Here is a 17,591-nt window from a genome sequence, read left to right as displayed (position 1 = left end):
GTAACCCATCCATGTTCGCCTCGCCTCAGGTTGCTCTCGCCTCTCTTTTCCGAAGAGTGCCAACCATGCATCCTTCGGTAATTTTCGGATTTTCGCCAATTGTTAAGCGAAAGTATTTTCGGCAAAGTTTGTGTTGTTGTAGTCGTGTGGTGCTGAGCGGAATTGACATGCTGGCGAAAACGGGAGTGTTTTGAGCTTCAGGAAAGTGAGTTTTACCGTTTTAAAAATTCCTCTCATATTTTTATGAATATAAAATGAGTGTGTTAAAACCAAATTTGAAAGTCTTTTATCGATACTGTCTGGTTTTACTCAATGGTTTACGGTCAGTCATACCGTCTTTTACACGTGCGTCAAGGAAGGACAGGTTTATGAAACTGCTGGCGTGTTATGTTTTGATTGGCGTGAAGCAGTGTTTCTGGCCTCAGAGCTCACAAAGTAACTATGGTTGCTACGCGACTGGCAGTATGATACCATCTCGTCGTATTTTTAGCATAATCTTGTGTAATTATCTACCACAAACAAAGCCTCCAAAAAGTTTAACACCTTTGAAGCTCATTTAATATGAAAAGCCAATAGTCTACCGAGACGACCATGGAACAAAAGGCATGCAAGCGTTGCCACTCTGTCTATGTTTCTCTGTGGTCCTACACTTCAATCTCAGACCTAAGATTTTAAATTTAGAAATAGGCCTAAAAGTTAATAACCAAGATGATGAAACCATTTGAAAATTGAAAATTAGCTCCATTTCGATTTTCTTTTCTGAAGGTGCAAATTAGTTTATTGGTTGGCCGAAATGTGCCACGGATTATCTTGATAACTTTTGTACAAATTAATTATATTTCATATACGATGGTACGTTATAGTGCGCTTCAATTCTTCACTGACTGTGCGTCTGTTATTTCTGCCGTATCATTATCCTTTCTGTTTCCTGACAAATGTCGAAGCTGACTGTTGGACACTGCGTCAGTTTTTGGAGTTTCACTCTTTGACATTGTTGCGAACCGACTTGCTATCTTCAAATGAACGATCAATCATTCCTTCAAAACTACTCGCAGAAAATGCACAGCTTGCGTGCGCGCTTCTTTTGCACTTTCCGTCGCAAAGAATTCACTGTACTGTTAAAAAGTTACAGTGGTGTTTTATTCGGCGTAAAATGGACATACTAGTAGTAGATAGTTCGTAAATAAAGTATTCCAAAAGTTGCACGTTAAAATTTTTTTCCTAAAACCAGTCGAAAGTGTGTGCTAACCAGGGGTCTGACACAGACCCCGGTAAGGTTCTGACCAAGCTACTATTCAATCCTTCAACTAAGCATAAAGCTCCGTTTCAAGCTGCATGCACTGAGATTGTGACTTTTCAATACTTGACCCTGGCCTTTAACTTTTCATCTTCTCTTTCTTCCGTGGAGGTTACGTAACACTCTTTACAAAGGTATTATGATGCAAGCAGCTGTCGGTAATATTTTTGCATCTGGTCGTCTTGAAAATCAGCTGAACAAGATGGCGGGATTGGTCTTTGTGTTCATTTTGACGTTCTGTCTGTCATCAGCGTCTTATTTACCTCTAAAAATACTCAATGCTGATCCGGTATCTGCTGCCATTACTTCACTCGACCAACCGGACATGCGTGGTTTACCCGTTTATCGCATTGATTTCACCGTCAAAAGCAGGGTCTCAGGTGAACTGCAACATAGCGTCATCCATCGCCAGTATGAAGAATTTATCAAATTGGACAACTTACTCCGTTCTCAAGGACAAAGGTTTCATCTGCCGGCAAATGATGACGTCAGAGTCATGTCTTTGAACAAGTATTTGGAGGAAATTTTCAAGCGAAAAAATCTGTTGGAGTCGACTTTGATACACGATTTCCTTGGCATTAATTGGGACGGAGCTGAGCTTGGATGGTTTTCGGGATACTTTGCATTTATGAAAACCTTATTCATGGCAAGGGTACCTGCCTTTCAACCAGAACCACCAGTTATTGACTGGGAAGACGCTTTTCACCCAGAATTCCCCTTCGAAACATACCTCTATTTGAGATCACTTCACCTTCAAGACTGGAGTATCGAAACCTTCGTCGAATTCATCCAAAATTACACTTTACAAACACCGGATTATGGCGGTAGCACACCCAACGACGAGGACGTGTTAGCCCCTGGATTACGAGGTCCTGTAGAATACCCCTATCACTACACCAAGAAACATCCTCATTTTACTCCCGGTGGCTACATAAACAGTCGTGCCCCAAGATACTACTATGCCGGTGAAGGAAAATTTAATTTTGAGTCCATTCAAAATATCCGTGATTGGCTGGTCAAACTCCACAGCGATCCTCCACGACGTGTTTTAGATATAGGAACAGGGAATTGTCATACCGCTTTTGCCTACGCTGATCTGTATCCCGAAGCTGATGTCATTGGTATCGACCTGTCGGCACCTTTCATAAGGTTAGTATATATTGCTGGCAAAGATAAATGTTACGACCTAGTTGAAAAATTATTACATTTGTCAATTTTTCTAATTATTACGACCTGGTTAATTCGACCTTTCTAGTTTTGATCAGGCAAAGTATGCTAGACTACATTCTGTGGTGGTGGTGTTAAGGGGGGTGGTGGCTTGACTAATTATCTGTTTACCGAAGCCAGAGATATGAAAGAGAGTTACTTCGCGATAATTAGTCTTAGTGGGTAGTCTGTCACGTAGACTACGTTTAAGGAATAATACAGGTGACTTGTTTGAAATCTGTTTGAAACAGTCTGTTTTGAATTTACTAGTATTTCAATTAAAAGTCGACAAACAAATGAGGCACCTCTATATTATTCAAGTTTCTTTGCTCTACTCCTAAAAATGTGTCAAAATGGTCTAGTTCCCTGACCCATTTGTACCGCTGGCTGTGCTGCTAACGAAAATAGGGACCCTATTTTCAGGCACCCTATTTTCATTAGCAGCGCAGCCAGCAGTAGAAATTGGTCAGGGAACCAGACTATTGTCAAAATGACGACTGATCGACTTGTCAACAAATCCTTAAACGCGAACTAACTGGTGAACCCAGGCTTTCTTATTTAATGCACTTTAGGCACTGGCCTCAACTTGTAGTCTATCCATGAAGCGAATGGCTTGAGAGTCTTCAGGAGTTTGCTTGTCGTGCCAACCCGCTTTAAGATACATATACATTCCATAGTAAAATAGGGCCACTGGGAACATTGTGGAGCATGCGCAGATTACGCGTACTGACTGAGTAGACAAGATGGACAATCGGCATTTTTTTAGGAGGAGAACCTGGCATGATATGCAGTGTCACATTTTGTTTGACAATGGAGACAGAAGCTGTTTTTGTGTTTTGATTTACATTGCCAACAATGTTCTCTTTTATGAGATTCGTGATCGCGATTATTCAAAGCTTTTTTTTCAGTCAATATACATGCTTCTATGCATTGTAATTTAAAGAACACACACCTTTGGCGAAATGGGCATATTCTCGGGTTACATATTCTATTAGTAACACAGATTCCGGATAATTATTTCATAGACCGATAGTCTGTCTAATATTGTCTTACAAAATAAATTCCATGACTACTTTTAAAGCTTGTTCAGACTTCATGTTCTTTCTCTATCTGTTGATCGCAAGGCCAATAAAAATGCGTGTTACTGGTAATATGCCTCCTAAAATTGGTGTAGGTTGATGGGGGATTTTTTTATTTCTATTTATCTTGGCTGAGACCCATAACAAGGGTAAAATTTAGAGATTAACTGGATTGTTTTCGAAATCTAAGGTCAGCAGCTTTTTGTAGGGTAGGTCCGGTTACCGGAAACAATTTTTTTTTTATTTGACCTGAACAGTTTTTTACGATTTGTAAGGATGAGATAGAATTAAAATTTATTCTCCTGATTTTCTTTTTTAGGAAAATTTATACACTTGCCATTGATTCTCATCGACATAATTGGCAGTACAAACCACAGTATGATAGAATTATTTTATTTTCCCCTTAGATAAGCTTATTATTGAAAGAGAAACATGGATCTATCATGTATTCACATTGATAAGACAGTTAGGAAATTGCATTTGAAGCCGTTCATGATATGATCAACGGATGATAATGTAACAAAGCTGTACATTACTATGGTTTATATTTAGTTTGAGGGGATCTGAATTACTACTTGTCCTTAATCTTGTCGTTTATAATCGTTTTCAGATTCTGTCGTCATTGGAAGTCTCAGAGAAATTCAACAAATGCCAAATTTTATAAGGCAAATGCGGAAAACACTCCCTTCCCATCTGAGTCGTTTGATGTCGTACATTTCACCTACGTCCTGCACGAAATGCCCGCCAAAAATAGTAGACAAATTTTACGTGAGGCGCATCGACTTCTGACACCAGGTGGCGCCCTTTGTGGGTTTGAAGGTAAGAAGCAGCAGGGGAGTGAATGGATCACCGTTATTGGAGAATCACCCAACCGACCTCCAAGCATCATCTTAATTTGTCACTGAAATGGGTCAATAGGGCACCCAAGGGGAGGGGGACCACATGGACGAGGGCCCATGCAACCAGATGGAGAGTCCCTTGCAAGGCCCACCACCCTTGGCAGTCCTGCTCTTGTAATCTGAATATCCGTTTAGAGAAATCTGTGCAACTGATGTACCTCAACTGACAGCATCCCACTGTGAATGATTTGACCAAAGAGATTCTTGCAGAAACGCCTGACCTGTTCCAGATAGTCAGCAGTTTATCGACCACGATATCAAGGTCCTCCAGCCAGCAATGCTCGTAGGCAACGAGCGGAGGGTTGAGGTCCTTGGTGACGCCCAAGATGAGTGGCTTGAGGTCAGTTATGACGCCAAAGATGAGTTTGAGGTCTATGATGCGACCTTTGTCTTCTCTACCTGGAGTGTGGAAAAGGAGGACTCGCTTGACATTAGTAACATAGAATTCGCTGATGGCATGTACGTATATTAGGGCTGGTGGACTGCCCCCTGATGCTCACATGACAGATGAAAGGGCAGCACCTCCACTTGTCACTCTCCCTCAGGGTGAGTTCATTTTGAAACTCGAGCTCCTGCGTGAGCAAAATGAAGGCGACTGGGTTGTCGAAGACAAGTTTGACCTGGTCCGTACAAGAGAAAAAAGGGGCAGGACGTCATCTGGGTCTCTCAGCAAAAAAGCCTGGTGGGGTAACAGAGATTGATATGTAATGCCTCTGCCTCCCTCAGAGACCCAGGCCCTGCCAACTTGGCCCAACTAAGAGAAGGTAACCTAAACTGCATGGCCAAGCAAGTCATTGAGGACTGTGAAGGCATCATGAGGGTTAGGGACTCACATCCATATGGTGCCAGGAAATACTGGAGTGGGAGAATGCACCACAGTTGACGATGTGGCCAAATTGGAATATATCCTCAAGAAGCCAATCATTCTGAGGGACATCTATGGCAAGGACATTTATAATAGTGAGAAGTATTGTAGGGGTGAAAATGGCAACCGTCACCTGTTAGAGCCCATATACCACTATGGCCACGCCAGGTCCAAAGAACTGCACTTTCTTCATACCAGAGAGCTCAACATCAACGAGGGGCGATGTGTGACAGGCCACCCAAGAAAGTACCCATAAAGTACCCATGGTGAGGTGTCAGTGCTCTGGCTATTGGGAGGTTGTGGCGATGTGTGGCAGGCCACCCAAGAAAGTACCCATAAAATACCCATGGTGAGGTGTCAGTGCTCTGGCTATGGGAGGTTGTGGCAATAGATAACTTAAAGTCGACCAGTTCTTACTCCAAGATGGCCGCACTTATCTCGGTTATTGAACCACTCTTTTTTGAGAGCGGGGATTTGGCCGAGTGGCTCTGTCTGTTGCTTCTCTGCAAGGTGATTGGATCCCGTATGTTGTGGGTTCCAGGTTCTGTGACTGCGCGAAAAAATTATGCTTCAAATCCAAGTTTGAGATCCCATAGCTCCCCGAATTGCCCCAGCCCAGTGGCATGATAAGGGTGAGCAGCTGTACATGCCCAAGGAACACGCAGCCTACCTCCCCAAGCCCAAACACAAAAGGCAACAAAAAGACCTCCTCAAAGCAGGGCAACATGCCAAGATGACCAGCTGACCTGATTGCAACTGAGCTACCTGAAGGGGAAGGGTTAGCAAAACCACACGAGCGATTGAGCTGTTGTGCTAGAGACATCTCCCTGCTGTTCACACCGACCCATTGTCTGACCAAAGAGATGAATGCCGGAGGGGTCAAGGCCAAGACCTATCATACCTTCTTTTGCTTGAGTGGTCAGACCGAGTGGACCCCAGAAAGGATGGGCCATAAGTACATCCCCCACCTGATCATCTGGGTTGAGATCTGTACCATGCCCTGGCCAATTCTGGAGACCTTCCTGGACTGGCTCTACTACATGGTTGTCCAAGTTATCTGCTGTAGCGACCAGGGTCAGCTGCCGCTGATTGCTGGTGAGATGCAGCAAGAGTGGCTGCATCGGAAGGCTTAGTACTACAAGGAAGTGGAAGTTGACCATCCAGCTAAGGACTTGACCCTCAAGGCCCTCAAATGGAGTATCTGCCTCCAGCCTGACAAAGTCCTGTGCCAAGAGATGCCAAAGGCACTCCCCGCTGCCAAGGGTGAGATTGTTTTGTTGAGAACTGGAAGCCTGGTGACCTGATATTGACCTAGTGACAGAAAGTTTGCAACCGAGCACAGGAGCAGCTATTCCAGCACCACAAGGAGTGCTTTCAACACACCTCTGTGCCCCATCTATACAGGGCACCTCGGTTATGCCCTTACGGTCCACTCTAGCCAGGGCCTTACCATTCATGATTCCCAAAAGGTCTGGATTGTCGACGACCATCTCCGGTGGTCGAACTTTGCCTACCTGGCCATGTGCCGGGTTGAGCACCAACATCAGCACCTTGACAAAGTAACCACGCCCGGGCCACATCTTCAGGGACCTTTGCAGCTGAAGCAAGTTTTTTGATGGCTGCCAAACTCTTTCCAGCGCTGGGATTGTGCTTTATTTACGGATCTTGGCTAAGTGAATCTACAATTTTTTTGCAGCAGCTTTTCCCGCAAATCTTGACCTCCCGGACTTTCAACCACGCCCACCTGTTATGCCCCAATGGCCCTTACCTGAGGTATATTGTAGGCGATGACTCTATTTAAATGGAGAGCCTGCAGCAAGGCAAGCGAGCGTGGTTGGCCTTCCCAGAGGCTCTCCATCTACCTGCATGGGTCCTCGTTTATGTGGCCCTCCTCCCTAATGTGCCCTCTTGACCCACTTTCATTGACAAATTAGGATGGTGATGGTGGGGGATGTCGGTTGGGTAATTCTCAAATAAAGCAAGATGATGCTTCATGGAGCGGTTGGGTGATTCTCTAATAAAGGTGGTCCATTCACTCCTGCTGCTTAAGAGGCATTTCTTAGGACCAGTGTCGCAATGTCTGTATAAAGTATACTATATGATTGGCAATTTTATCCTCTGTACTTTTTGAGCTGCCCAAAGATTGTTCCGTCAGAACATTTTATACCCGAATCGGTCACCACCAGCCCACTACGAAGAAAAAGGATTATAGTGGGCTAACGTTGACTATTTTCTTAGATATAATATATGAAGTACATCAGCTAGGCTCATCGCTCTGGATTTCATTTCTCACACACGTTGATGATATAAATCATTTAATTTTATGATAGACTCGTGGTTTCCCTGTTTTCAGACTCTGTGGATTAACAAGTGTACCTGTTAACTACAGATACATGACATGTCAACATGACCTCGAAATCGTTCCTCATGTTCTTCCCTCTCTTCAATCTGTATTTCAGTTCCATACAGATACAATCCCTTCATCCGTAACATGGCCATTAAGATGGCTACGGGGGGAGTTGACTGGAACAGCCCAGAACCAGAAAACGGACCCGAACCATTCATGAAAGAGTATCAAAGCTTGGCTCTTCCATTTGCCATGCATGACATTGGATTTGTTAATCTAACAGAGATTCCTTACTCTTACATGGACCACATCTACATGGCGAAGAAACCTTTCACTGATCAAATTAAGGTCGCAGATATCGAGGTGCAAGACAAAACGGAACTGTGAAGTTGGCAAATCTATGGAGACACACAGACATACAGCCACGAACAATTTGACAGAAATTTCTCATGCTATGAAAGGAATGAAACATTTGTTTGTAGTTATTCGATAGTTTTTCTCCAGCTTCACTGTCGGTGTCTGTTTCATGCACAGCTTTTGTTCGCTCTATCATGATATTTAAAAGCTACACAGTAACTATACATTGTCCAACAGAAGTAACAATTTAAATAATACTTTGACAAAAAGATATAACAAGATGACATATATTCGGATCTTGGCTAGATTGTGGAAGGTGCTCCTTCTTATTGATGGCACCTGTGTAAGGTTGGAAGTCCCCTCAAAATGACCGTAAACAAACAAAAGAAATAAAGAGGATAGTTGAAGAGGCAGAATAATGAAAGGATCAGGGACACGATATTAAAACTTGATAACAAGGAATAAATGTCTTTTTTACTATAAAAATTAGATTAAGTAGCAGCCTAATCCTTAAAATGGCAAGTCGGCGAAATGAAGATCATCTTTGACTTTTAATCAAGTCCTGGTACATGAAGCACTGCATATTTATCCAAGAAGACATGGGAGAATAGAATTTTCTGTCGGGTCTGGCGATTTGCTTATAAAATGTTATGTTGAGAAGAAAGTAAAGTTCTGGATTTGAGTGTGTTTAAATTACGGCGGTACCTACGCTTCACACGGTACTTTATTGTAAATATAAACTGTAATTTTTTTGACAATAATATTTGTAAGAGATTTATTTCTCAAAAGCAAACTTTCAATTCTGTACGTTATTTTGGGTAAACTCTTTTAAAAAACTTTTAACAAAATAAAAATTAACTTTAACTTCAAACAAATTGTTTGTTTCTCAAGAGTATTTTTATTTTGCATGGTAAAACAGAAGTAAAATTGTGCACGAGTACCAACTCAAAACTCGTTTAAGATTGTTCTGAGCACGAACTGTGTTTTATCATGGATGAATATAACATTTTTGTTCTTAGAGCAGCACTAACTCTTTTTTTATCTTTTACTTAAAATTCGCCAGGAGTTTCAAATCGATCGTGCCTTACGAAAAATATAATATTCTTGAAAAGTACAAAGCAACTTAAATAATTAACAAAATGTCATTATTTTTTTAAAAACTTCTACAAATTCACTATCTTTTTGTAATTCTTTCTTAACCTTATATCTTACAACACACTCCTGTCTGAAAAGTACATCTATGGGTACTTTCCCATCCCCAAGCCAATATTATATATGAATGAACCATTTTCCTAACAAAATAAAGTTTAATCACTTCTCCATTGAATTTTTGTCAACATTCGTCAAAATACAGTTTTACTTAAAAAATTTCAAATGATAATTGATATTTTACCCAAAGACGTTTCGCCACTTGACATTCCATAAATTTATGTTCCAAAGAATCAGGAACCTGACATGCATGACAATTCACAGAATTGATTTTTTTCCAACAATACATGGTACTAACCTATGTAGCAATTTCCATTGAAATTCTCTTAATTTATTTTCTCTTTTACATAAATAAATATTCTCCTAAATCATCTGACTGTGAACAAGGGTTTTTAGGTTTTTTACTCCTAGTGATGCATACCATTTATCGATGGCAAGTTTATCAGTGTTAGAACATTGTTGCTGTAGGAGAATACGATAGATGGATTTACAAGTGATTTTGTCTATTGGAATAAATTGACCATCTGTGTATAAACCATAATGCAAATTCTCTCTTAAAATTGACTTGTAAAAGGTATGATATTTCTTACACCACCTTTGCGTTACATTTCGTTTTGCAATGACATTATTACTTGCTATGTACCAGTCATTTAAAACTCTGACATAAAAATTAGGTACTAATGACGATACATTTCTTGGTAAAGAATTCCAACATCGGTTTTGTTGTAGTAAATCACATGACTCATCGATAGGAAAGTAATGCCATGGTACTGCAGCCCAAATGCTGCCTTTACTAGAAACCGATCTCTTTACCAAGATGGCATTGATAGCACGAAGTTGTTTATCAACATTGATGCTCTTGACACCACCCTTGTGGCAGTCTTTTTCAAGTGTTGTTTGTTTAATTGGACGTTTTCTTTTGATAAAACCATCAACAAGTTTTGCACTTTAGCTTTCACTTCATCGGGTATACCGATTACTAAATCTAAAAACAGAATTTGCGAAATACCTAAGACTTTCACAATAACAACTCTCCCATAAAATGTTAAATTTCTTCTGCCCCATGTATTTAAAACATTTGCCACCTTTTTCATTTTATTTGACCAATTTAAATCTTTGCATTTTTCAGCATTTTACCCAAAATAAACTCCAAGGGTTTTCACAGGTTCATTTGTCCATTCAATCCCATCCACCTTATCAGTACAGTTTCTATTTTTACCCACCCACATCGCTGTCGACTCTTGACTACTCATTTTAACCCACAGCAATAACATTTTAAAAACATTTTAAACATTTTAACATTCTAAAACATTTTAAAGACATTTTTAGTAACATTTAAAACAATCTTAATAAAGCCCTTATCTTTCACAAAAATTGTCGTATCATCAGCTAGTAAAGGGGTTTTCGCAGAGTTGTTATTTGGAATAGAAATACCAGAAATCTGCTTGTGTTGTCTAACTTTACATGCAAGAACTTCTCTCACAAGTAAAAATAGTAATGCAGAGAGAGGACAAGCCTGTCGTACCTCTCTCTGAAGTGAAAAATATTCAGAATTCCAACCTTTATACGAAATGCTGCTAGAAATGTTGGTGTATAACACTTCTCCCATTGAATAAAATTGTGACCAAAATTAAACCTTTTCAATACGTCAAATATAAAATTTCAGTTCACACTGTCAAAAGCTTTTTCATAATCAATAAACAAAATTGCAACCTCAAAGTTGTTCTTTTTTGTATAGTGCAGAATATCAGATTTTCGCCAATATAACATCCTTTCATGGAACCAGTTTGATTGAATATATGCATGGTCACCCATTCATACATGTCAAACAATATAAGTAGTATCTCGTATCAAACAAAATTCATGAAAAATGGGCGACTTTGTCCCTTTAATGATTAATATTTAAAGAAATCTTACCTTTTGCATTTTACGAGTTTACCTAAAAAAGAATAGATTTTTTTTGAAGAATTAAAGTGCTTACCTTGAAACTAAATTAGGCAAAGTATGTTAGAGTTGTACCCACGAAAATTAGAGAGTAGTGTACGCCAAAATTAGAATTTTATCCACCAGAATTAGAGTTTTGTTCTCGTTATACGAGTTGTGCCAATTAAAAGCAAAGCTGTCTTGTAAAAATTAGAAAGTTGTTCCGTCAAAAATACATCAAACAAAATTTAAGCTTGTTGAAAATCTCATAAACGTTAAAGATATTGTCGAGAAAAATAGGAGTTTATATTTCATGTAATGTAATTGCACTGACGTGTAACATGCGTAATGGCCGCCGTAGTAGATACATCTTACGAGAAAGCTTTTGTATACACTAGAGAGGTTTAGTTACACGTAATTACGTTTGATCAGTACGCGTAGCGTCTTTGTCACGTGATAACCAGACGTCGCGTACGTATAGCACAGACGTTCGGAACGTCAAAAAACACTTCTACACGTAGTCATAATTACGTTGTAGTATTTTTGAGATTTTCTCAGTGATTTCCACGAATTTAGACAAGCAAACTCAAAAGGTGTCATTGTAAATTAGCAAACACCTTTGATATCAGAATATTTCGTAGAGTTTGCAACTGTACAAGGAGTACTTGCCATAATTTCCTTACATGAACGAAATGTTGTAGTCGCATTCCACTTTTTGTCTGACGCCTCCAAAAAGAATTCTCTAAACCACATAAATAACTGTATAAAAGAAAATCGGCCGACTTAAGGTAGTTCAAGGGTACAGCGAGCTACTATAAGAGTGGTCCTTACGTATCAAAATTAATTTTTCTTATAAATTACACAAATTTCGCTTGTTTCTGAGAAAAATATGCAGCAAAATAATCGGGAAAGCACAACTCAACCTCTCTATTCACATGTGAGCACGGATACGCCACTGCGCGCCGTAAGACGTACACGTAATTAAGTGTAACTAAACCTCTATTATTGTCTTTTCCCGGGCGGGGATTTTCCCATTTCTATGTTTTCGACTCTTGTAAAGACGTCACCGCGAGCAGACATACTTCTTGCACCAAACAGACACAATGACTCCCACTCATGAAAATTTGCGTTGACCCTGTGCTAGGCTTTTTTCTCGAAAAAGATAAATTTATTCCGACAAAGTTGCAAATAAACCAAATCTACATAATTGTGAATGTGCCAAGCAATTGAACAAACTTGCAAAGCAACTTGTCGAGAAAATATCAGTCATTTGACTAAAAGAAGATAAAGAGCAATATAAAAAAATACCATCTCATCATATAAGTGCCCAGAGTTATCATCATATAAGTCCCCAGTGCCCAGACAGAAAGATCCGCCACTGTAGAGAGCGCCCTCGAGCGACGGATCATTTAGTCTACCCCTGTGCAATCTTGTGTCCAACTTTTTTGTTTTTACGTGGTCATTTGATGTTCAAACATTCATCTTATCCCTGTTGTAGCGAAAAGCGACTTTCCAGAGACCAGTTTAAGTTCGCTACACTTTGTAAATATGCTCTTGGATAAGCAGTTTCAGAGTCTGGAATATACATTGGCAAACGCATTTAATAGAAGGCAAGTATTGAGTTTTAAGATCAAACTGAGAATTTTGCGCAGCATCTCTGACAGCGAAGCTAAAGGATAGTTAGGGACTGGTAAGGTTCTTCGGCCTTGAGCTGGATTCATGGGGTCACCCTGTTTACAGTTTGACTCTGGTAAAGGGGGAGTCCACCATGTTTTTGAAATGCTCAGTTGGAGGGTCAGTGTGTTTTTTAAATTACAGAACGGGCTCGTACTTGCCTAACGTACATCGTATAAGCCACGAATTTAATCATTTTTTATTTATTCGTCACAGTTCTTGTAAAGTTTCATTGTCTCTACGATATTGTTGTTGATATGATTCTTTATCTAATGAAACAATACGTCAATCCTTGATTTACATAAATATACATAAGCTTCAAACAAAAAAAGAGAAGAAATGTATCCACGTTTACATGCTCATAAGTCAGAGATGTGACGGGGAGCTAGAAATAACTAAATTATATGAAGGTAATATAAATCTGGTTCCCAAAAGAACAGTAACTTAGTCTTAAATACAAATGAAAAAAGTATAGTGGGCAAAACTAAGACAAGAAAATTTAAAGCCCCAGTGCTGCTAACTTTCGATGGTTTTTTCCATTATTTTTATTTTATAAATCAATTGCAACTTCTTATTCTACTCCCCAAAGAATGTTGAAACACCCACTATTTAGCTTGTCAACTTAGCGTCTATATGTATAAAATGCATGAATATTGTTTACATTTGACTTCTAGTCCGGACCAGAAGTCAGTTTTCAACAATAACAATGCACTTTACAACCATAGGGGCTGATTTGACAAGCTGGATACTGTGTACATCAACATTCTTTGTGGAGAAGAACAAGGAATTATGGTTCACATACAAAATAAAAATGGTGAAATTATCATCAAAAGTTAGCAGCACTGGGGCTTTAATATTTCTTGATATTGAAAGATTGAGGGTATGCTTGAACTGTGTTCGATGTGAAATGTTCCTAATGGAAAGTGGAAGCCTATTCCAGATTTTAGCACCGTGATAACTGAAAGAGAATTGACCAGGGCGAAGTTTGCATTTTGGTAATAGAAAAGGACGAGTTAGAAACTGATCTAGTGGTATATGTGTGAGTAGGCAAGGAAAATAGTCATTGGCGCTATGGGGTAGATTACTTGACAAAAGTTCATAAATGAAAATCCCAATCTGATATTCAAACTGATTGTAGATGTTCAAAATATTCAGTTCCTTAAAGATTTGTTCACCGGGAGTAGTTGGTGACCTAAAGGTAACAATTCAAACTATCTTTTTTCAAAGTTTGTGGATAGGGAGTAAAGCTGTATAGTATGTACTTCCCCATATCTCCAGACAGTATGAAATATGAGGAAGAATGTGTTTTGCAACTGTGACAGTCTAAGTTTTTCTAATAAACCAATTTTAGGACTAATTTTTGTACAGACTTTATGAATGTGATGTTTCCAGGACAAGTGGCTGTCAATCTCTACTCCAAGATGTGAAACATGCTCAACGTTACTAATCTCATTTGAATCGATACAAATCTGTCCGTTTCTAACGTAAGAACGATGATAAATAGAGAAAATAGCATAATTTGTTTTGTCCTGGTTGATGGTCAAACTATTTTCTGAGCACCAGTTCACAATGTTGTTAAATTCAACGTTGGTATCGTTGATATCAAGCGTGTTACTTGTGAAGGAGTGGAAAAATTAGAGTCGTCAGCGAAGAGGTTGGAAGCGAAGTACGACGTACAATCTGGGAGATCATTAATGTAAATAAGGAAAAGAATGGGACCCGTCCTAGAATTGATCCCTGAGGAACACCGTAGCGAATGGGAGTTAGAGTTAAAACGTAATTACATGTACGACATATTGTTTTTTATTATTTAAATAGCTCTTGAACCAATTGGTAGTTGTTCCTTGAATGCCGAATAGATGGAGTTTGTCTATAAGGATCTTGTGATCAGTAGTGTCAAAAGCTTTCCTTAGATCTAAGTAGATTTCAAGCACAACATTGCCGTCGTCAAGATTGCCATATTGGTGGGAGTTTGTGCTTATCTAAAAATGCTTGTTGATGATTTTTACAAAAATTTTGCGCAGTTTAGGAAGAACTGAAATTAGCCGATAATTGTTAACGTCATATGGGCACCCCTTTTTGTGAATTGAGAGAATCGGGAAAAACATAATGCTGTAGAGAAAGGTTAATGATATGAGACAAGGGTTTTGAGATAACCACAGCAGTATCAACCAGTAACCGAGCAGAAATGTTGTCATGTCCAGTTGACATGGCAGTATTAAGGCACAAAATCTCATTGATTACATCTTCAGCTGTTACTTGATGAAAGAAAATGCTAGTGGAATGGGGTGTTTTGTGAAAGTCTCTGTGGCTAGTACTGCTTGTGATTTCATCAGTTAAGTCACTACCAATATTTAGTATAAATTGACTTCTTTAACCCTTTGTGATCCATGGTTTGCTGCACTTGTCCCAGTGACCAAATGGACAAAGCCAAAGGCGTCTCCACTTAGTGATTGGTTGCCGTGTACGCTGTGAGTTCGAACCCAATTGAAAACTTACTGTAATCACACTACATTGATACAGTGACTTTTTTAGAATGAGAAAAATGGCGTGATATTTTTCGTTCTCATTGATGTAAATATTTTCCTTTCTGTCAAAGGTTTTCAAGTAAAAGGTAATTTTTGCATGAGTAAAACGATAGTTTACAAAAGGCACATATTGTCATTATAAGCTGTGTTTTATGGTTTCAACGTTAAAGGAAATGGTCCTCTCAGACACTGTGCACATCAGATTTGGTTACAACTTATAAAAGTAGCTCTCCACGACTTCTCAGGAATGTACTTGTATGACTGTCAGCAGTCTAATTACCCACTGAAGTTGTTGATTTAATGCTGGTCTCTCTTTGATATTAGTGATTGACATCCACTTATGTACAGCAGTTCTGGATATCTGATTATTCATACAAAGTGTGGAATACGTTCCAAAGCAAATTCAAAATACTGTATCCCAAACTTGAAAATTGAAAATTTGAAATTCCTATATTTGGTGAACCAATTGCTGGCTCAAAGGAATTGTTCGAAAAACACCATAATGACCACGAAAAGTTTGTGGAAGCATACATGTTTTTACGCCGGGCGACTTGTCATCAACTGAAAATACACAGAGTTGCACAGCCAGATTGGAAAAGGGTATACAAGTTTCATACTGGAAAGCTGAATTTATATGTGACTGACTATAGCGGAAAGAAAAAGGAACGAGAAGAAAGTCATGACACGTAAAAAGAAAAGTAAAGAAAATGACGCTTCTATACGGTAAAACGCCCCGTTAGTACTCAAATTTGATCGATTACTTAACATTGTAATGTGGCCAGGGGATAAATATTCTTCAGTAGCTATAGTAAAATGCTACATTGTACTGTTCGGTAGACATCAACATTTCACACTTTTTATAGGGGGGTTGATCTAATTAAAGGAATTTCCTTTCTTGAGCTTATGCAACAATCTGGGACAGTAGGAATTCCCTTTCTTGAGCTTATGCAACAATATGGGACAGTCTCTGACTGGATAGGAATCAAATCTTGTACTTAGATTCTGTTTGGAAATGGCCAGAACTGATTATACTTTTGGTAGTTGTGGCTGATTTTATAATCATTGGTTAAGATGACAGTATGACAGATGGCAGTATCATTTTAATGAATCTTGTTAAAGACGTTAAGCAATGAACCATATGAGAGATTCCAAGGTCATGTAGATTGTTATCATGTTAGCACTACACATTTCTGTATTAAATGAACTTTTCTTATCAGGAATCTCTCTCTCTCTCTCTCTCTCTCTCTCTCTCTCTCTCTCTCTCTCTCTCTCTCTCTCTCTCTCTCTCTCTCATATAAAATATATATATATATATATATATATATATATATATATATATATATATATATATATATATATATATATATATATATATTATATATATATATATGAGTCATTTCAAATTTACCCTTCTCTGGCTTTGCATCATTCATAAGATTGATCCTCATTACCAATAACTGATTCCTAAGTTGGTGACTTGTGTGCGAGGCCCTGTAGAATCCCGCGGGATCCTTAGGTTGAAAGGTTAGGTGATGAGTTTAGCCGCCTTACTCACCATCAACGCACAACGAATGAAAAGCCCCATCTAAGAGTCAGGACCGCCCACATTGGACCGACTGATCCATTAGCTCAGTTGGTAGAGCATCCGTAATGTCTACGGGGGGTGTGGGTTCGAGTCCCGCATGGGTCACTTTTCATTCAACACTGTATATATATATATATATATATATATATATATATATATATATATATATATATATATATATATATATATATATATATATATATATATATATATATATATAATTGGCTGTTTAGTCTATAGGGTTACAGGGAGTGTTCTAACTTAACAAGAATGTCGGGTTTCATAATTCGAAGAATATTGAAATAAATTTCGATCTCCGTACCATGCAAAAATACTTGAAACTATTGCGTTCGTTGATATATTAAAAGAAGTTCCTTCTTGGAGCACCCCTAAAAAATATTGTACAATCGGCCTCAAGTTTATCATCTCCTTCCTTTCGAGAACGATAATGCTCTGTTTTTTTGTTTTTTATTTGTTTTTTGTCCAGGACATTCCTTTCAACTCTCTTCCCATTTTTTGGTTATTGCCAGAATGTCCTTTGTGTGTAAAGCAGAGTTCTTTAGAAGGCCAGTGATGGCACTGACGAGGCGGGGCCATGTGTAAGTTACCGGTTCCATGAACC

The 17,591-nt window shown here is 38.9% G+C and overlaps 1 protein-coding gene across 1 annotated transcript; it reads left to right on the top strand.

The window, feature by feature from the left end:
• Positions 1-1,412: 1,412 nt before the first annotated feature.
• On the top strand, positions 1,413-8,925 carry LOC139115148 (uncharacterized). Its single transcript, XM_070677055.1, has 3 exons — positions 1,413-2,446; positions 4,193-4,401; positions 7,806-8,925. Exons 1-3 carry the CDS (start codon positions 1,437-1,439, stop codon positions 8,078-8,080), a joined length of 1,494 nt encoding a protein of 497 aa, XP_070533156.1. The 5' UTR covers positions 1,413-1,436; the 3' UTR covers positions 8,081-8,925.
• Positions 8,926-17,591: the final 8,666 nt, after the last annotated feature.

Source organism: Ptychodera flava, chromosome 17 (assembly GCF_041260155.1).
Source record: "Ptychodera flava strain L36383 chromosome 17, AS_Pfla_20210202, whole genome shotgun sequence".
Lineage (NCBI taxonomy): Eukaryota > Metazoa > Hemichordata > Enteropneusta > Ptychoderidae > Ptychodera > Ptychodera flava.
The sequence above is the reverse complement of the archived record's forward strand: the minus strand, read 5'-3'. Positions and strand labels throughout refer to the sequence as shown.

Coding starts and splice junctions, on each gene's coding strand:
- LOC139115148 (XM_070677055.1), top strand. CDS start 1,437: ATGATGCAAGCAGCTGTCGGTAATATTTTTGCATCTGGTCGTCTTGAA. Junction 2,447..4,192: donor CTGTCGGCACCTTTCATAAG/GTTAGTATATAT, acceptor AATCGTTTTCAG/ATTCTGTCGTCATTGGAAGT. Junction 4,402..7,805: donor CGCCCTTTGTGGGTTTGAAG/GTAAGAAGCAGC, acceptor TCTGTATTTCAG/TTCCATACAGATACAATCCC.